General features: G+C 34.7%; 1 protein-coding gene across 7 annotated transcripts in view; it reads right to left on the bottom strand.

Moving 5' to 3' along the window:
- PDE1A (phosphodiesterase 1A) overlaps positions 1-22,279 on the bottom strand; it is a 297,804-nt gene that overhangs the window by 212,959 nt on the left and 62,566 nt on the right. Inside the window, exon 1 of one of the 7 annotated variants that reach the window (XM_010991630.3) lies at positions 7,208-7,941. The exons of the other annotated variants lie outside the window; for them this stretch is intronic. Within the exon in view, the coding sequence (XP_010989932.1) occupies positions 7,208-7,260 (53 nt within the window). The 5' untranslated portion in view covers positions 7,261-7,941. Of the gene's footprint in view, positions 1-7,207; positions 7,942-22,279 lie in introns of those variants that run through there. 7 annotated transcript variants of the gene reach the window in all.

A 22,279-nucleotide genomic window follows, 5' to 3' on the forward strand; every position in this document is an offset into this window, starting at 1 on the left:
AACAAATTATTCATTCTATCATTCTTTCATTTCAAGGGAGTTCAGCTAAAAGTCTACAGTTTGATTATGTTTAGTCTATCAATGTTTTTAAAAATGTGAAAACACATGCTTTTTGTTTTCCATCTACCACAGTTCCCAACACTTTCTGTTTCAAACATTTACAACACTGATCTGGTCCCTTTAGGTATTTAAGTTTAAAGACTGGGTAAGTTCTCACTTATGACTCACATTCTACCAAAAATTATAGGAAATACAAAGATGAATTCAAAATGGATTCTGGCCTCAGGAATCTTACAGTTTTGTATGAGAGTTGATCCTCTTACTCAAGTAATTATAATAGACTGAAAAGAAACATACAGTAAAAGAGATGCAAATAAAATGATATGCGATCACAGAATTAGAAACAATTGGGTGCAGCTGAAATGAGCAAGAAATGTTTAATTTGTGGGCACAGAAATTACCAAAGGTCTCTCTTTTTTCTTTTATGTTATTTCTAAAAGACACCACTACTGGAATGGTTATAAGCATTTGGAATCTTCATTAGAGATGTCTAACAAACAGGTGGTCCCAGATAATCACACATCCCTACTTTCATCCAAATTTTAATTTAATGATACAATTTAAAAGTGATTTGACCTAATACAATTTTCTTTTCCTTTCTCAATTAGAACTCAAAAATTTGCCACATTTGTATGTAAAGATACAACCCTACTGTTTTTCATTATCACTGGTCTCCAGACAATTTGTTCTAAGCTCTTTGAGCTCTAAAAATGTTAAATTAAATATTAATATTTTTAAGCTGAAGTGATGATTTTCATAATAAAAGCTCATGACTTTCAATGCCTATAAACAATTGGTTAATAATACATAATTGATATTTAAATATCTGTTTTGATTTAATAAATAACACTTCTAAAAATAACATCCTAAGATCCTAAAAGCTAGAGTCACCAAAACACTAAGAATGGACACCAATTTGACTTAGAATTAATACTTTCTCCATAACAAAAACTATGACTTCAATGGAGCAGGCTTGGGATGTTACAAAGATAATTCTGGAAGCTTTATCATCTGTTCCTTCAAATGTACTGTGACTTGCTCCCTACAATTCCATTGGCTCCAGTTCAGGAAATGTTGGATTTTCCTCAGAGATCATGTCCAAGTGGCCTTAATCAAATAAATAAATAAACTGAAGCTTTCCCATGAAAACTATCAAACTCATGTCAGGTCCAGTCACAGAACTGAAGTGACTTAGGTTTATAAATACTGCAGACTTCTTTAATCTTATTCTCTATAAACCTACGTCATTTTTAACATTACTTTTTTTTACTGCTATTATTATTTTTTCCATTGCTTATTACCTAAATACTGTATGTGATAGGCTCATTATTCCAAATATAAAATTTTCCAGATGGTATAAAACCATAGAATTATTCCCAGTACATCATTTTGCCTGCATAATATTGATTTTCCTCATTCCAAACATTACATACTAATCTTTGAAAAGCCATTTATAAATCATATTAATGTCCAATATAAATGCAAACAGCACCAAGAGTATCTAGCTTAGAAAACAAGATTTGCATAACTCCTGAGTGACAGACATGTTCCCATATTTTAATCTACTCCTTGTTCCAGGATCCATATCCAAAATTATTCATTGTGAATTTAACACTTCCTCATGAAGTTGCCCTAAAGATTATATGCTTGTACTTTGTCTACAAGTATGCTAAGATTTTGATGAACGGTAGCTCTTAGGATTGTTAATACTGACTGCTGCTGCTGCCACTAGTGATGATAAGTTTATTGGAGATAATTTAATTTGTGTAAACTGTGGGTGAAATAATACCAGACAGAGTAAATTAGTTACTTCTAGACTTTAAAATCTATAACAAATTACAATTTATCTGTGATGACCACTTAAAAATTAGATCAACCCTTATCATAACTGGGAAAAAAGGCAATGTCTGACAATTTTTTTCTTAATAAACATTACCTGCCTTACATTCAGATGTACTTGTTTTACTTTCATCTTTGTAATTTATTTTAAAGATCAATCTGTGTCTATTCCATCCCTATAAGTCATACAATCACCTTTGACCAGCAGTGAAATCCTAACCTAGACAACGAAAAGATTAATTTGTAATAAATATGTCTGTTATAAAATGTATTTGTTTTTCTATTAATTAGCACTGTATTTGATAATGTCATAAACTTTAAATTCATATCACTGTGCCTATTTTTCAAAAGTATTTTTCACTTTCATAGCAAGGGGAGATAACTTAAATGTAATTATTTTGTTCTGTCAATTGTCATCTAAAAATTATCATTTATTAGAAAAAACCTGAAACTAAATTTCTAGTATATAATTATGTAACCACTGAAAGTCAATTCATATTCTTTTTTTCTCTCTTTTCTAATAAATGAATTCACAATCACTTGTCTTAGAAACAAAAACTGGAAAAATACTTCCATAAATATAGAATTATATTTTGGATATGATTTAGATAGAGCTTTTGCCTATGAGGAAATTCATTTCATAGAAAGAAAAGGCATTTAATGCATTATACTACTTCAGTTCATACTTTTATTTCTGTATAATTACTTTTCACTCTGATGACTTTGTACTAAATACATTTCTGTCTAAAGTACATATTTTTGATAAGAAGATGTTAAAAAGAGGCTTAAAACACAGAATATCATAAATACTTCAATATTTATAAGATAAAAATATCAGTGTCTAATAATGTACTGCAATTTAATTAAATTTTGAAGTGATTTTACATTTTACATTATTTGTTCAGGTTTTTTATTATTCCCAAAACACTCAAGGAAATGAATCTGAAACATTAAATAATGAATACTGTCCGGACACCTTGCCTAGAAAACTACTGTAAATCGGCAGTCGGGTGCTCCACCTTGTTACTGTCTGAACATCTGAAATCGTCTGTTGCCCTGCATATTAGCAACTTCTAGTTTAGCTTTGACACTGATGTCATACATGAGCTTAAATGTGGGACTAAATATAAATAAAAATGATTATACTCCAAAAGTTTATGGTTTTAAATATGTAATAGATATTTTACACTAATTTCTCTATAAAGCATAGATCACAATCTTGAAATTAGAATTCAGACACAGCAACAGGTTACTAGCCGTTCCTCTTAGGGGTCCACAGACCAAAAAAAAGTAGGACTGCCTTTCTTTCTCTAGGCTTTCCTATTTCATCTCACTGCAGTCTACATTTCCATGTGAAGAGAATGTGCCTGCCAAAAGCACACTCAGAATTCCACTGCTAACAGATACTTGCAAAAATAAAACTTTTGAAAAGGCATGAAGAGGAGAAACAGCATGTTCTAAATGCTATGAAGAACTCAACATGATTTTCATTGGTCTCGGACACTGGCAGTCATTTGACTTGCACTTTACTGTCTCAGATCCTGGATGCACAGACCAGTTCTCAGTTCTAGGGCCAATGAAGAACTATTTGCATGATTTCATTTGTGGCTTTGGAGTGCTACTTCTAATGAAAAGTCACCACAAAAATAACTTATCCACTTTTGACCCCTGAAAGAAGTTCAAAAGGTTGTTGGTTCCAAAGAACACAGAATAAGGTTAACATGTAAGAAAGGTTTCCATTTATTTTTTAAAATTCATTTTTTCCTACATACTTCCAGAAAGAATTTGAAGCAACAAACAGGAAAAAAAAGATGCACATATAATAGAATTTGATAAGATAAAATATCAAATCAAGTGGTAGGAGATAATTATAATGAAAACCCAGACTTAAATTCTTCATGGCAGTGAAATTCAGATAAGATTTATTTTCAATAATGCAATTTTATTAGGAAAAACAGATTTTTCTTGGTGTCAACATCTAAGATTGATTTATCTCACGGAAATATGGAAAGTTCTCTAAGCAATATGAGTATGCAATAGGATGGAAGTGTCTTCAGCAACTGTTTTACTGAAGTTATACAAAGGTACTTCATTTGAAATGTACTATCAATTGATGAATTTTTTATATAAAGAGATTAATTTTGATTACCAGAGATAAAACTCTATGGTAATACAGAAAAAGAAGTTTTTAAAAGTCTAAAGGACTGTATCAGAGGTCTTTAATTTCTAGTGTTGATTCAAATCTTGGATTTTAAGAATACATGCAATTTTATTTTCTAAGTGCTAAGGAACAAACTCAGTGTTGTTGATGGAAATAGTGTTCCCTTCCTAGATAATTATAAAGCCTAAAGTGTTTCTTTTGAGTAAAGGGAGAATCATCTCTTCTCTCTACAAGTCTAAGCTGCAAGAATGTCTGCAGGCAGAAACACAAGTGTGTTTGAGATGCACAATTTGTATCTTCTCAGAGCTGAATAGTCTTATTGATCCCAGAGCTACATATGATATGCATGGAAGAGATCACAGAAATTTCTGCCTTGGCCATAAAAGAAACTTTGCCATTGTTCCTTGCTTCACAGACCTGGAGTGAAAATACGTATCTAAAATTTCCATGAAAGACTTTTAGAACAGATTTGACAACCTAGCTGTGTGCAATGATTTGGGAATCAGCATTGTAGGAGACAGACATTCTCGGAGACAGAATCTAAATAATATGTAAGATTCTTCCCAGTTTTCCCAAAAGCGTACCAGCCATGGAATTTCAATACTCATCATCTCCTCTAAAAATCTCAACTTTTACACTTTGATGGATGACTTTTACTATCTGAAATTTAGGGAGATTATGCTGACAAAAATTTTATGTGTCCAAACCCTGGACACATCTAGTCAACCAGAGAATCCCAGGTGAATTGAATTAAAACTGTGGGGTCAATGAGAAAGTAACCTGTATATAGAAATTTGAATGGTGTCAATATGTCGGATGTTTCTTAAAAAAATCCCAGACTGATCTCACTTAAAGACTAAAGTTTTAAATGAATTACCTATAAACAGCAAATATATTTCACAAAATTTCTATTAAACTTGTAGCTAGCACATATGAAACATTCTAGAACAGATTTGCTTACCAAGTGGATTGAGAATCTGTGTGCAAAGCCCTCAGGAAGTGGGGTGCTTCTAAGTACATATTAAGAAGGGAAGGTCTGGTACATGGGTGTCTGACCAGAAAGGGCAGGCCTCAGTGTGAGAGGCTGGACAGCCCCGGGGGAGCCCAAGGGGACAGAGAGCTGGGAAAGGGGGCTGACAAAGAAATGAAATAAAGCATGGGATAAGGGCCACAGATGTCAAAGGCAAACTTAAACCTACTTCCCAACTTGCCCCAAAGCACAGCTGGCTATCAGAAAGCCCATGCTGTATTTAACTGAAGAGCATCCTAAAACTTTCTCTGAGGAATTATGTGTAGTCATTTGGATCTTTTAAGATACTGTCCACCTCATCAAAATCATATCCTGATAAAAGCAATGTGCCAGTTGACCAATCAATCCCACCCCAACATCTGGCCTTAACCTGTTTTCAGGCAGGGACCCATTTCGACACTTGCTTGAAATAATTGCCTGAGTGGAAGTATGTCCTCTTTGGTAGCTGTGTTTTCCCTGCTAGGTCACCAGGATCATGAAGCAATCATTTGATTTTACCAAATTTTATTCTAATTTTTTGGACAAAGAATCCCATCTTAACCAAAGGATCTGTTCTTTATATGAAAAAGAACAGAAGCACAGTTGAATTGCAATTCCCCTGCAAGTGGCACCTTAGCATATAATTGATCAGGAGGGGATAAGGATTTGAACCACCTGCCACAAATTGCAGCAGCACCACAGTGGAGTAGTATACTAAAGTTGATGGCTAAGTGGATCTGATTTTATCCACAGCCTTGCTTTCCTGGACTCCTGCAGGTGCCCTCTTCAAGTGATGCCTCAGTGGAGATGAGTTTGGAATTATCTGTGCAACTCTTCATGCCTGTTTGAAATCACACAGGCCCTTGAGAGAAAATAGAAGTGAATTATATAGGGACTAGAAGAACTTTTACAGTTCCTGCCATAGGAAATATGGCCAGTGAATATACATTTGGAGAGTAATTTTGGATTTTTGGTTATTTATTGCTATTGCCATGTAAAATTTATAAATGCGTATTTAAGTAGACATATTAAGTCTATAATACAGAGTTAAATAAATTTATCTTTTCAAAAGAGGGTTTTAAAACATATTTGAGCTGACATTTTGTTTTAAGCATTACAAAAGTATATTATTGCTACTAATAATATTATAGTAATGACAAATCAATATGTAAAAATAGAAACATTTTATATAATTATACTCCTTGAAGCCTACCCTACTCATTATTTAACAACCCCAGAATGTCAGGAACTTCATCCATAAACTTCAATTGCCGTGTAGTTACTTCTAGATCAACAAGTGGCTGCAATCTGACTTTAGTATTGTTAACACATAGTATCTTTGCTCTAGTTAGGATATTATTTTGGGGGAAGCACAAATTTGATAGATAATTAACTTCTTTTATTAATCATCTGTCTTAAGAGGCAGAAGTTGTTTGTGGTCATTTTCTGGCTACTTTAAAATTCTTAATTCCCTGTCTTAAATTCTAAAGCACATAATAGGTAACAAGTGAATCAAGAGTTAAAAGGTCAATGAAGAAACTGCTGCTCTCTTAAAGAAAGAGTGTTTCTCCCCTCAAAAATAAAATCTTAGCCCAATCCATAGCAGATCTACATTCTGGCTGGCCAAAGATTCCACCACAGTGTAGAATTTTTCCTACTGCTCTACTGTTTCCTTAACCACTATACGGATATTCCTGAACTAGCTGTAAAATGTACACCCTCTAGTATAATAACTATGAAGTTCAAACTTGTCTCCCCACACATTACTGTAAAAAAAAAAAATGTAGCATTCAAAGCACTGAAAAATTGAGGAAAATCAGCTAAAAGAACCAAGCATAACATTTCCCATTTAGAGGGCTATGCAACAGAAACAGCGAGGGATTGCATAATGTTTCAGAAGTTTTTCCAGTGCTATGTCATTCATGTACATGAAAAGCTAATATGTTTTTAAAATACATTTTGAAGAATTGATAAAAGCTTGTGTATAGGGTTTCAGAAAATAGAAAATAAAAGGACTCCTTCAGTATGCATGATGTTCAACTTTGGGCACACTTTTTATTGCTTTGCTGTTAAGGATGAAAAAGAGAAATTATTTTCCCTAATAGCCCTGGAGTCACCTAGGATGTAGCGTTACTTACCTAAAGATGGGTCTTTGGAGATGTTTCCTCCTGATTGTGACATGGTCATCCATTTAAAGGTGAAAGTTTAACTTGTTCCTAGAAATCACTCCAGAAATCCAGGGAGAGAATGTGGAAGCTTATCCCGATCTACTGTGCTACAAGGAGCCCAGAAGGAAAAAGTAGTTTCCTCTTTCTCTTTTTGGGTGCTGGGAGAAAACTTCCCTGCTCTCTGCCAGCTGAGCAGTGTGTCCATAGAGGCCACATAAGACAGGCACGTCGGGGCACTCCCCCACAGAGCAGGGTGTGCAAAAAACACCAAGAGTCACGTTGACATGGGCAAGAGAAGTGCCCGGGACCCTCGGAAACAGAATGAAACAAACAGAAAACTTCCTAGCCCAGTGGCATCCAGGTAGGAGCTCCCTAAGTTATTGCAGCCATGAGAGCACTCCTTCCACATGCTGGTCAAGCTCGGAAAAGCTAAGTCCCTCCCTGTCTTTAAAACAGCCTGTTCTGAGGCTCGACTTCTTTTCTTCAAAATAAAAGTTGTACAGCTGGTTCAGCAGTCCCATGTGAGTACCCTCTGAAAGTTTGTTCTGTTAAAATAAGAACTGTATACAAATTAATGAAGAAAGATGGGCTCAGGCTGCATGGCTGGCTTTGCTTCAAGAGATTATAATTATTTTACAATCTTGCTTTTATTCACTCTGGCTGAAGTGTGGAGACGACTCATCATTTTTGGCACTCATAACCTAATAACCTACACTTGGCTGAAGTCGAAGATGCCATTTCAACTGATAGAAGCCCCTGTGAAGCCGGCCAGAGCTACAAAAGTTACAAAAACAAAAATTGCTCAATTCCATCAGTGACGCTGTACCCAGATATCTGTACAAATGTGGTTTTCCAACTAAAAGGGGACATTTCAAAAAAAGATAATGTAAACACACACAAGCTTTTTTTTTAAGTACCCAAACTCCCCGGGAACCTAAAGTTTTTATTATAAAATCAAATTTTAACTAATGAAAATGAAAAGAAAGAAAAGTAGGTATAAGAGAGAAGTTGTGAACAGTTGAAAATAAATGACATTAAAGATTGTTTTACTTGGAAGACTTAGACTCAGACTGCAGGAACTCTTGTAAGTTACAGAGAAGGCAAATCTTCATATTTTAATATAAATTATTTTAGAGACACTTCTGTACCTGAATCACAAACAAAATTTCTACTCATTCAATAATGTTATGACATTCCCAGCCAGAGGTTTGTTATGTAGTAAACCATCTCAAAGTGTGATTAAAATGTTTTTAACATATACGTGTTATAAAAGGGGAAAAAACTGAGAAACACACATTCTTTAGGTGCGTGATCCATAAAAATAAGGACCAAATGTCACAGAGGGGGATAGAATCTATCTGGTTGTGATCTGTAGCTCTTAGCACCCTCCAAATATGTCCACAGGAGCAAGAACACCTTTTATTTTCCTCCCAGAGGAGAGACCAGTAAGGATAAGAGAATTAAAAAGAAATCATTGATTATATTGAGCAGTTCTAATCCACACTAGGATATGGAATCAGTCTGAGAAAGCATTGAACTAAAAATAAAATAAATGGGTTCTAGTCCTAGTTCTATTATGAATATGCTGGCCATTTGTGGGGAAATTTCTTGACTTATCTGAGCTCTAGTTTCTTTGTTTGTAAAATAAAGTAATATTAGTTGAACTCTGTGTTCCTTTCCAGCTTTAATGGTACCAACGTGCTATTTCTAAATACGATTAGTGTATTTCTTGCAAAGGAACTAGCATAGAAGTTGTGACTGATACCTAAAAAAATACATATTCCTTATGCAAAGTTATAAATAAGGAAGCTATAAAAAAAGGATAATTTTGTATTACATATATTTATGTAGACATTACATATTTATAATATGTATATAATATATATAAATAATGACATCTAAATCAATGTTCCTCTATCATCAATAAGCATTCAATCATAAGCTGACATGTGTGCAACAGTGCAGTTAAATCTGGAGACCATCTATATGCAAACTGATATGCAGATCTTTTTGGGTAGATGCTTTATTACAACCACATGCTTTGGCTCTCTTTGTATGTGTAATAGCACATTGCAGAGGTCTTCTGGAAGGATTTTTGCATTTATGAGTGGCATTCAATTTCGGTACTCATGGTTTATCTCTAATACTGTTAATTTAGCATAAATACCCCTGAGGAGCTACCCAAGAGAAAAATAAGTCCATGAACTTTAAAAAATTAACTTTCTTTTTGTCTACTTTTGATTTAGAAAAGTGAGATGATTTCTTCATTAATATGATGGAAGGAACTCAATGCAAATACTAATAAACATCTAGCCAAGGTACAGTTCAAATGACAAGCAAGTATACAATCTTACTTGAGGCTTTAAGGCTTGATTGTCAGCTGCAGAATCTAAAAGTTATTACACTAAATACAGGAAATTCATAACATCTTTGCTTGTGTTAGGTTCATATTCTTTTTGCTCTGAAATTAAGGTAGAAAGCTTAGATTCCCAATGACATCAAGCATTATATTTACTTTTAAATCCAATATTGGAACTTAAAGAGCCATAAGAAGATACTTGCAAGATAAATAGTCACTTAGCACAAAGAAAAATATGTGTTTTTTAATGTTTTAATTAACCTCTCAAATAGCAAGCATTTAAACTTAATATTAGGAAGAAAAGTTTGCTTTATTAACTTATTCAACTTTAATGCAGTATTCAGTAAGATGAAAGAACCTCACTATTGTTGCTTAAATTACAAAAATATAATTCTTAAATTAACACAGCTGTGCTGTACAAAATACTAAAATTTATCATATAAACAAACAGGCTAAGTCTCCTATAAAATAAACTTAATATAACTTATTTTGAATAGTTTTTTCTGAGGGTAGGGGTCAGAAATGATGTTTATATTTTTCCTATTACAGTAAACGCTTTTTCAGTATGACTTTGCCTAACACTCTCACCCCCTGCACACACACACACACATTCAGGGATACCCTCTCCAACTCAGCACTGTCAGAGACTGTCGTAATAGGTGGTCAATAAATATTCCTCAAAGTAATTTGTTAAAATCCTCAGTAAGACACACCAACGTATCCATTATAACCAACTCATTCTGTATAATGAAAATCATGGATCAACTGCATGATTTTTCCTGCCAAGTGGGTCCCCAGCATGTCGTAGTATTTTCTGTTAAGCCTCTTGGAAATGATGAGCTTTACTTTTTTTATTGTTATAGTCTATTTTCTGGCTCTATTTGTAATATATAAGTGCGAAAAAGTGTGCAATGGTAGAAAAATCATACGATATTATGCCAGCCCAAGAACTAGAAAATGAATGTATCTACCAGTTATCACTTTACCACATAAATCTAGTCAAATATCAGTCTGAGACAAAGTGTTTGTTCTTTTTTTACAACACAATTTAATTAAACCCAATATTACAAGTTATATATTTGAGTTTTAAATTAAGTGGAGAAGGGGGAATAAGATGCAAGAAAGAAAGGATTGGATGGCATTTTAGGTATTCTCATTTTATACATATACTTTTAAATATTTTTTAAAAACCTGCTTCTTTCACTCTTGCCTCCCCACCTTCCATCAAGGTTGGAGCTAGCCCTGTGTATGATTAGGGTGTCTCCTATACCTGAACCCCAGTTCAGGAGTTCTCAATCTTTTTTTTTGTGACAATTCACAGAAGATGAAATGTCCATGTGATAATCTTCCAGAAAAATACATAAATCATGATAAAACCAGTAAAATGCAGTCACTGCCATAATTTTCATTTGACATCGCTATAAATATTGCACCAGTAAACTGGAACACTGCTTGGTCAACTCTACCATGAAAAAAATGGCAAGGTGGGAACTATTCCTGATAGACTGCCGCTTTACCATTGGGAGAAAAAAAATACTGCATGTAAGTGGGTGAGAGCAGGATCATTTTAGAGATAACTTACATCTGACATATTCTTTCAAGGTAGGCACTCATAACCTGCATTTTATCAATTTCTTAAATAAAATAATTTCCTGCTCCAAGCTTTACAACTGATTATGAAGCTAGTTGATAGGTGGTAGAGCTGGGACTCGAACCCACATGTCTTATTCCTGAGCCCTACCTTTACCCCTACTGAGTAGGTTTCACCGTGGCAGGCACTCTGCCTCTGACGTTGCTTAGGCTTTTTCTGGGCTAACTTTCAATTCTAAGGAGAAACAGAAGAAACAACTAACCCTTCAAATGAGTATCTGTTCTTCTCCTAATTCTCTACTTAAATATCATTACATGGCCCATTATGTTCCCAATACTTATAAGGGCCAGCCCAAGAAAGGGCCTATTGATATCAAGGTGAAATAATCAATGAATATGTTCTACTAAGATCCAAATGGAAGCTCTTTTCCATTATAAAGAGCCCTGGACTAACGTCAAGGAACATATATTTAAATCCCCAACTCTAGCAGTGATTTTTCTCTTCAACTCCCTGCACATGTTTCTTTACCAGTCAAACCAAGATGTCAGGCTGGATGACTTCTAAGATCCTTTCCAGCTCGAAATTTTTATGGCTCTATGACTGACCCTACGATAAGATGTCAAGTTATTTAAACTTGGTGTCCAAGCAAGAATAAACTGTAATCATTTTTAGCTTCTCTTAACCAACACAAGGTCACGCACACCACTAGAATACTTTTCATCCCCACTGTTGTGGAATTAAAGACATTTAACACACTACTTTCAAATATGAAAACAAATTGTCAAATCTTTATTTTTCTAATTAGGCTGTTTCCTTTTTTTCTATAGCTTCAACTGGGAACTACTCTGACTAGAGTGTAAGCTCCAGCAGGACAAGGGTTAGTGTCTGTTGTATTCCATGTGCATGAAACAGGAGAGCCACTCAATGGTTATTTATTGAACGAATGAATACAAATAATGTGCTGATTAACACTATCTCATCATTGTCTTGCATATTCTTTTTAAAAAACTTAGTCATATCTAGTGGATGTTCAGTTTTTCATATATCCTCCAACTCTCTGTTTTTATTCAAGAAAGTATCTAGTAAGAGGTCAAACCATTCACATAAAACACCCTGGAGAGCTCTACTGCTGAAATCCATGGCTGGTCTGTTCAGTTGGCCAAGTTGGGAACTATGGTCATCTCCTTCTGATTGAGCCCAATCTCAGCCTTCCTGGTGCTGCAAGACTCTCTAAGTCTGAGTTACATCTGTACAGAAGCAAAATTTACCACCTGAAAATGTGTCTCTTTGGCATGAGGATCATTTTAGGCTCATTATTTTCAAGAAACAAAAGATTTAGGAAGTCTTTCTTTTTTACCTTCCTAACTGCCCAAAAGAATTTAGATAAAGGGCCTAGTCCAGGAAGAGCATGGTCACCATAGATACCTAGCAAATTTACAAAACACTTATGTTTCCATCTCCATGTGAATTGCCTTCCTCCCCTTTGAAGTCTTGAAACACTACCCATTCCTCCTTCTCTCAGGTGGCATATAAGCCTTCTTATATAATTGCCTAACTTTTCCTTGGGTTTCATTTTTCTTATGGGGCCCCCTACATATGTAATTAAATTTGATTTTTATCTGTTAATCCATCTGATGTTAATTTAATTAGGCTGGCCAGAAGAACCTAAAAAGGGTAGAAGGGAATTTTTTTCTTCCCTTACATATCCTTCATCCAGATCTCTACCAAGACTGTTAACCATTTGACTTCTGTGTTGGGTCCCCTAATCCCTTGCTGTGGGCATGGCAGGCTTGTGGCAGATACTGTGGCCCATCTCGGCTGACTTCTGAACTCCTCATTGGTCAAGAAGAACTTCTTAAACCCTCAATCCCACACAGGCACTGAGGAAGGATTAGGATTGACCACACCATACCACCATTTTTATTCTGTTATAGTCCACTCTCTAAGTCACTGGGAACTCCTGTGCTTTAAGCTTTCACTTTCAAGGAAACATGTTCCTCACCCTGGGATTTCTGGTGCATGAAGCAGATGGATGTCTCTGGCTAACTGGGAGAAGGTAAGATCATATTCATCAAAATGTAAGAGAGAAAAGCACATTGTTCCCATTATTTTATGATGCTTTCTTATTCATTCATTTCAGTGGGTGCATAGTGATGAACTGCAGCACAGTATTAACATTCTGCCCTATATGGCCCTCACCTACCTATACTTCCATCTCAAAACCCTGACCCTTTGGCTTATTCCTCATGGGCCACACTGGCATTTTGTTCCTTGGACACTCCAAACTCTTTCCTAACTTTTCTCCACACACTGTTCCCTCTGCCTAAAATGTTCTTCCCCCTGCTCATTGCTTATATGCAGCTGCAGTTTCTCCTCCTTAGAGAGGTGACTCCTCTGATAACCCCACTGGAATTCTATATACCTTCAGCACTCTGTTTTCCTCATAGCAAGTATCATAATTTGTGTAATTATTTGTTCACAAATCCATCTGTTCAGTGAATGAATATGTCCATTCTGCAGGATGCAATAAACTGAGGAAAAGATCAGAGCATCTAACTGTTCCTTACTACCTTAAAAATAAATCTAGTCAAATTATACCGAAAGTGTTTGCTCTCATATGTATGTCTGCAAGAACCTAAAAATAGACTCTCACTGATCCCATGCAATGCTTCCAAACATTTCCTAATAATTACATATGTGTTTCATCTTAAAATATTTGTCATTACACTTCTTCAACTCAGGAACTCTACATATCTGGGGATAAATACAATGGGAATATTAAAATTGACAAAGCAACTAAAAATCACTTTGAAAATGGTTCTCAATTTGACCAAAAATGTTTTCTGCCAAAGAGGCAAAAAGCACATTATACCTAATTAATAGATTCAAACTGGTTTTTTTTGTCTTCTGTGTCAGACTTAAAGCTTACTGGCCATTCAATTAAAAAACACATCAGAGTTATTTTCTAAAATTAACTAATAAGGAAGGCCAGGTTTGTAGCTTCAAGTGACAAGGAAAAACTATTCCCCCAAATTGGCTAACTCTTCAGTCAGGTATGAGAGCCAAGCCTTTCTACGTCACAAAGGAGAAATTCCTCTTTGTCACTGAAGTGTAGACACAGGTCAGTTAAAGTTTGATTAGCTCCACTTAGCACTCCCACAGGTTCTAACAGCCTTTAGTGCTGGCAGTCAAACAACTTCCTTTGCATAACTGTGACATTCTGTGAAAACATCATCAACAACAACAACAACAAAGAAAATCATCTAAAAAATATTCTCAATGCCAAAATCCCGCCCACTGCTCAATGTGTATCAAGTAACATTAAATCTACTATAAAAGGAAGTGGCTTTTGCACAGCGAATAGTTAAATAAGCATTACAAAAAGAGACCTCCTTAATATAAAATTCCCTTTGAGTCCCAGGACTAAGAAAGAGTTGGTTGGACAGGGTCTTGAAGATGAACAGATATTCTGCAAGCAGGCTAAGAGGAAGGGTAAGCAGAGTGTTTCATCAGCCCTAAGCACACCAGACAACAACCCATGATTTGGAGGGCACATTGTGACTGAAGCAGCATGGGGTGGCTCCTGTCATGTTAGCCTGCAGAATCACAGAGGCTCACACCATCCCATATGAAGGGGGGTTGCAATTAGAAAAATAATCAATATGATATAAGTTTAAAAGCATGTAATTCAAAGGTTTCCTTTACTCCCCAGACATGCCAAAACTGTTCTTATCCACAGTTCTTCAGACAGTGAAAATGGTCCAAAGGTATTTGCGTTGCTGAGACTCATTCAGTTTCTCAGCAGATCTAAAACTCATCACTAAATCATTACCTTAGCATCAGTACTGACTCATCATTACCAGTTTCCCTCCATATTTTAAGCTTGGTTTCAGCATGACGTCAAATCCAATTTGCAGTTTGAAAAAAAAAATCTGTTTTAAGCTTCCTGTAATGCCTATGAATAAGTGTGTGAAGTTATCACCAAGAAATGAATTGAATCAATGTCAGTAAATGGAAAATTCCTAAATGCTAACCTATTGACTCTCCAAGCTTTTAGAATTAGACAGCGATAGAGATCATTGTGACTCACACTGACTTTGAATGGAAGCAGCCACTCATTTTGCCAAGCTTTTAATAGTACATGTGGTAGGTTCTGAGGAAATAACTCAAATGTAAAGAAATAGTTCACTTGCCCCTGTTACCTTTTTAAAATAAAAATGAGTTATTAACAGAGAGAATAAATTTACATCCAGTCACTTCTCAAAAAACTCAGTCCAGCTTCAGGTTTTCTCTCTACTTCTGCTGACTTTCCCCTACTCCATATCCACTGAAATGATCTATCCTTGCCAATTTCATCTCTGGAATTACCATCTCATTTTTCATATTAATACATTATTCCTATCAATTGTTCCATGACATGTTATAGTTACCATAATTTATTTGTACATTCATTTAATTGAACTCCAAATTTAAATCCACTTATGATTTAAACTGGTCAGTTAACATTTTTTCCTAAGCCCAACACCAAACACATTTCTACTGCGTCATCTGACACAAGGTCCAATACCCAGAATATTGGAAATCAAGACTGACTTAGAAATTCTTCATCTTTTTAAAACATTATGAACTTTTATCCTGCTTTATGGTCCTAGAAAATGACTCTCCTCCCACATCTGTTCTTTTCTCCACCTGGCCCAATGGAAAGTTTGAGCACAAGGGGGTTGACATGTTTTATCAGTCACTTACTATGTGCTAGACAGAATACCTCATATGCACTATTTCAGTTAACTTTACATAACACACTTAGAAAGTAAATTTTCCTTCAAGGCACACTCAAGGAAACCAGAGTTGAAAAAAATTATGTAAGTTGCCAAAGGCTGTACATCTTGTATGTTACAGTAATAGGATTTAAATCCAATTCTATCTGATGTTGATATCTTTCTTCTTACTAACACTATCTCCCCATGATCACATTCTAGTTTCAATAAAAAAGCCTTGAAGAAAAAGGCAGCTTGGTTACTACCACATCTTGAAAAATAAAATACTCTGAGCATTTGAATTAGGTACAACCCTAGCAACAATTCAGGCTTGATTTCAGAGATATATTACTTTGGTTTAAGTCATTCTTACAATATAAGCTTCATACATGTCTGGACAAGTGAACCAAAAAAAAAGCAGAAGATTAAATATGGAGGTTTTAAATAAATAAATAAATGCACTTTAAATTTTAAGTTTTACTATTTGTTTGCTGTATAATCTTTTCGAACAGAAGTGGAAAAACAAAACTTTTGATCCAAATATTGCTGAGAAACTCTAGGAAAAAAATCAAGTCAGATGAAATATATAAATGAAGTAGTAATTCTATCCCCATTGTACAGAATGGCTCTGCAATGCTGAGGTATATCTGTAACGCAATCCTCTCTTTAAAAGCAGGAAATCCAAATTATTAAAAAAAAATTAATTCATTAATTAGAATTCCCTACCCTCTTTCGAAATCACATCATTAGATACTTAACCTCCACCAAAAAAGCTGGATGTATTCCACTCATAAACTTACAAAGTTTAGAGCTGCTGATTAGGCTACCTGCCCACTATTTCCACTACAAGAATAATATCGACAACCACTGCCGTTCGCTAAGCGCACACTACGAGCCAGGCACTTCTCAATACTCTACAAACGTATTACATTGAATCCTCCTGACAGCAACCTGGGATAGGAGTCAGTAACCCTATTTTAGAGATAGTTAATATCACACAACTGGGATTGGCCAAGCAAAGATTTGAGCCCCGGACTGCTTTCCTCCATAGTATGTGCATTTTAACTGCTAGTGCCTTCCATGTTTGGGGCCATCTAATATGATTCACTTTGAGTCCTGTTCTCTTTTCCTCTCGTCATTTTGTATTTCTTCTCTCTCTTCTTTTTTTCTTGTTTCATTAACAATTTTCTTTCCCAGTGGTGAGCTCCAAGTATCATTATTAATTGATTCCAAACTTCTTAAAATTTTGGAGATTGTGAACTCACTTTTCCCAGTTGTCTGGCAAATACAGAACATTGCTGATGTTTTGAATGTACACCTTGTTTCAGTATACAGCTCAAGGACTTCTTGACTTTGAAGTAATGAGTTATTTGTTATAAACAGAATCATAGACTCCTGGAATCTGAAGGGATCTTCAAGGTAAAGTTATTGACCCTTCCTGACCATTGTGGAATCCCTCTTGCTTTCCCACTCAGAGAGGCTTACTCCCAAGTGCCCCTGAGCTGGAGGAAGTTAATCTGCTGTTTCCTTGATCTCTATCCCCAAGAGTTTAATCTTGTTGAATGCTCCTTGTGTTTCAAGATAGAGATTCTTTTAATACTAACTTCTTCACGTGGTATACAATCAAAGAAACAACAATCTGTTCCAACAAAGAAGAGAAAACTGGCTCTGTTGGGTTTACAGAGAAGTAGTATTTAGCCTCCAATGCAGCTACTGATCATGCAAATTGAAAGGTAAATTTTGATTTTAGGTAATTTTTTGCCTTTTATACACTACCTTTAAAAATAGCATGACTTAATTTCACTGGCCAATGTGACAAAGGACGTACCAGGTGTTAGGAAAACAATGATTATTAAAACATAGGCTCTCTCCTCAGGAAGCCCAAGTTTAAAAGGAAAAAAATTATCCACTTTTCAAAGTAATTTCAATACAATTCAATATATGTATTCATGATAAAAATAAAAGGGACAAAAGAAACTCAGAAGGGAGAAAAATAAACACTAAAGGGGAATTTATTACATTTTAGCAAAGTTTAGACAGTGAGCAGATGTTCATCAGAGGACAATTTTTTATTGAAAATATGAAATGGAGAAAGCTCAGTCAAAGGAAAGTGGAAAACAGCACAGAACCATGAAATATCGTAGTTTTCAGGAACTGGCAGGTATCTTGCTATGACTGAAGGTAAAAGTATGAGGGAGAGTGAAACGAAATAGAGCTGGAAAATGAGACAGATGTCAAATCATATGTGCCATGTGGGGAGCCTAGACTATATCCAACAAGCAATGAGTAGTCACTGACGGGCTACAGTCAGGGAAAAGCCACCTTCAGGCTTATAGTTCTGGAAGATTTTGCTGATAAAAATGTGGAAAACATTTCTGAGAAAAACAAGTCTGGGTGTACGGGTATCAGTAAAAAGTCTTTTAGAGTAATCTTGGTAAGAGATGATGGTGACTTGAAGTAAGGCAAAGGCATTAATTAGAAAAGAAGGATGCTGTTGAAGATAAAACATAGGGCTTGGTGAATAATTCGGTACACTGAATGAGAAAGAAAAGGATTTTAAGACAATACTCTAATTTCTGGTTTATTATCTGGGTGGATGTTACCACCACCATCTGGGAAGAGCCAGATATTAAAAAGAATAATAATGAAATAAAAAGAAATAATTATGATTAAAAGTTCATTGGTGGGGTATAGCGAATTTGCTATACCAAAGGATGGCCCAAGTGGAGATGTTTTATGGGCAATTAGATATTTAAATTATGGGGAGAGAGGAAAGAAGTCAGTTATAGAGAGAAAACGTGTGTGTGAAAAGTGGAGGTATTGCTACATAAGTATAAAACTATGAATGTGGATGGTATTGCTCACAGAGAACGTGTAGGTTATTTAGAGAAGTAAAAGCCCAAGAACAAAATCCTGGCAACTGAAGGGACAGAGAGGGGAAAGTACCCAGTGAAGGTGTCAGAGAGACTGGAGAGTCAGGATGGAAAGTTTGTCCTACAACAAAAGTGGAGGGAATGCCAAGTAAGAGAAAGGTGTCACTGCTACCAAATGTGCAGAGTAATTTAAAAAGAGGACAAACTAAGAATTTTAAAAGAATACATTAAAAAAAAAAAAGGACAGATAAATACAGGACAGAAATAGACTTATAGACATAGAATACAGACTTGTGGTTGCCAGAGGGGCAGAGGGTGGGAAGGGATAGACTGGGATTTCAAAATTGTAGAATAGATAAACAAGATTATACTGTATAGCACAGGGAATCACAGAGGAAAAAATGTGATAATGAGTGTGTATATGTCCATGTATGACTGAAAAATTGTGCTGAACACTAGAATTTGACACAACATTGTAAAATGATTATAAATCAATAAAAAATGTTTTAAAAAAATAAAAAATAAACCAGAAAAAAAAGGACAGAAATATTTCTATAAAAGTTATCAATATGGAAGCCACTGGTGACCTTAATGAAAGCAGTTTCTGTGCTGGGACAATCACATGTTCAGTTAAGACTAAAGTTCTGAAACCAAGAAACCATGGAGGTTAGGGAAGTTTTGTCTTTAGGTATACCAGTCTCACTTCAATTATTGCTGCCTATGGAAATAAATATAAAAGAAAGATATGAGCTAACTGAACAGATATTTGGGGTCACAAAAAAGAAGAAATATGACCATCTATTTAGATGACAGCACTTCTAGGAAATGTTTCGGGCTTTTCTTCTTCCCTACTTTAATGCCTTGATTTAAAATTTCCAAGGAATGTTTTCTTTGGGGAAGACATGCATGGGAACCCAATAGCGATATGAATCCAAGAAAGGATCAGGACAAAGTTGCTCCAACAATGTCTTCTTCAGCTTGGCATTTACTTGAATAAACATTTTTGTGGTTATCATATACATATATATATATATATATATATGGATATTCTGCTGGCCCTTCCTAGGAATATTATTTAAGTAGCCAGAGTTTCTCTCTTATGTCTCCAAATTTCTTTCAGGGTTCACTTCCAGGATCCCAGGGCTCTCATTTTGATGTCTCAATGTTCAAGTCTTAAGCTACATCAATCATCTAGAGTCAATATTCTATGTATTTTCTTCTCATATTGATTTCTATAAAAACTTAACTATTTTCTGTTTCATTGTTTTAAAATGATACTGTGAGCCATATGACCCGACAAAGAGATAAAATCTGCTAATGTGTTAGCAGATGATAAATATCTGCTATTACATTCCAGGACATGATTGTCAAGAACTCTATAAAGTTAAGTAATTATGGGAGGTTGGTTAAATGCTACTTAGTTATAAGTGCCTTTTAAATCATATCACATAGTCAACTACCTATTCGTTTACTACATGCAGGCATTATATATTCCCATTCAATTCTAATAAACTCCTATTTGGCTCTTTGTGCATACTAAATTCTTGACATATTTTCTGCATCATTTAAAAATAATTCAAATAAAAATAGGGCTCTTTTGGGAAGTGAATTAATAGTATCTAAGATTTAAGGCATACTCTCAATATGATATAATTTGATTTTTTTCCAAATTACTTATTATCCCAATACTATTTCTTTAAAATATTATTTATTTTCTCCATTAGTTTAAAATGACACTTTTATGAGACATTCAATTTTCATGTTTATTTGGCCCAATCTCTCTTCTATCCTGTTGAGTTTTGTGCACCAATATCACACTGATTTAGTTAATGTAGTTTTTAGGATGCTTAAACATTGGGTAATACCAGTCTTCCTTCAGTTTTTTACCCTGCCCACAGAATTTTTTTCACTATGTATATTTGTTATTCTTTTACAAAAATTTATTCTTCTATATAATCATTTTATCAAAAATAAAAAAGTTCCTATTGACTTCAGCAAAGCACTATTAAGGAAAGCAGGAGCCAGGTTTCTCATAACTGGAGAAGGGAATTCTATATGGGACAAGGGAAGACTAGAATACATTCTGTGGTGTTGGATGGAAGTTGGAGGTACTGGCATGAAATATAGGTAATTAATATAATATATAGGATTCAATCTCCAGCACCTTGTTTAAAAATAAATAAATAAACAAACCTAATTACCTCCCCCTCAACAAAAAATTAAAAATAAACAAAAAATTTTTAAATATTAGAAATATATAAATATATATAATATGTATCATTTTAGCTATGTCCACTGAGAAGGCTGAGAAGTAATTAGCACACTTAGCACCCAAATTTTATGTTCTATATACCACTCACTACGAAAAGAAATCAGAGTTTCTTATAAAATAGGTGAAATACAGAGTTGGGAAGGGAAAGTATAAGATGAGCCTGTAAGAAAGCATTCAAAGAATGATGGGTACATATCTAACAAATACAGGAACCAGCTTTAAAAGCCTATAATGATCAAATATGGGACAATTTGAGCACCAAATTAAATAATGATTATAATCTATTGTTAACCATTGAATAAAATAAGAATCCCTGAATCATTACTTATATAAATAAATGACTAAATAAATAGGGAAGGAAACTCTTCCTTACAGTAAAATGCCAACTGACAAATATCAAAGGAATGATGGGGTTAGAAAAATCAATGAATAGTAAAACCAGTGGGTAAAAGTTTAATGAAGAAGAAACAGGATATTTCTAGGTAAGGATTGCATCAAATCTAGATGACTTTGTGTAGCCTGAATATTTTAACAATATAAATATTTCCAATATTTAAACATAAGATGCCTTTCCATTTATTTGCGTCTTATTTAATTTTTTTCATTGCTGTTTCATTTAAGAACCCCAATGGCATTTTTCACAGAAATAGTGAAAGAAAAAATCCTAAAATTCATGTTGAACCACACACACACACACACAAAAAAACTCGAATAGCCAAAGCAATCTTGAGGAAGAAGAACAGAGCTAGAGGTATCACACTTCCTGATTCCAAAATAACTTACAAATCTACAGTAATAAAAACAGTATGGGACTGGCATAAAGACCCACATATAAAACAACGGAACAACACAGAGTCCCAAAATAAAACCACAGATATATAGTCAACATATCTTTGACAAGGCTGTCAAGAATACACAGCAGGTAAAGAATAGCCTTTTCAACAAATGGTGTCAGAAAAACTGAACATCTACATGCAAAATAATAAACTCGGATCCTTATCTTACACCATATTAAAAAAAAGCAACTCAAAGTAAATTAAGACTTAAATGTAAGACCTGAAATTGTAAAATTTCTAGAAGAAAACATAGGAAAAAATCTCTTTGACATTCCTGTTGGCAATGATTTCTTGAATATGACACCAGAAGTGCAGGAAGCAAAAGAAAAAACACACAATTGGGACTACATCAAA

Source organism: Camelus dromedarius, chromosome 4 (genome assembly GCF_036321535.1).
Source record: "Camelus dromedarius isolate mCamDro1 chromosome 4, mCamDro1.pat, whole genome shotgun sequence".
NCBI lineage: Eukaryota > Metazoa > Chordata > Mammalia > Artiodactyla > Camelidae > Camelus > Camelus dromedarius.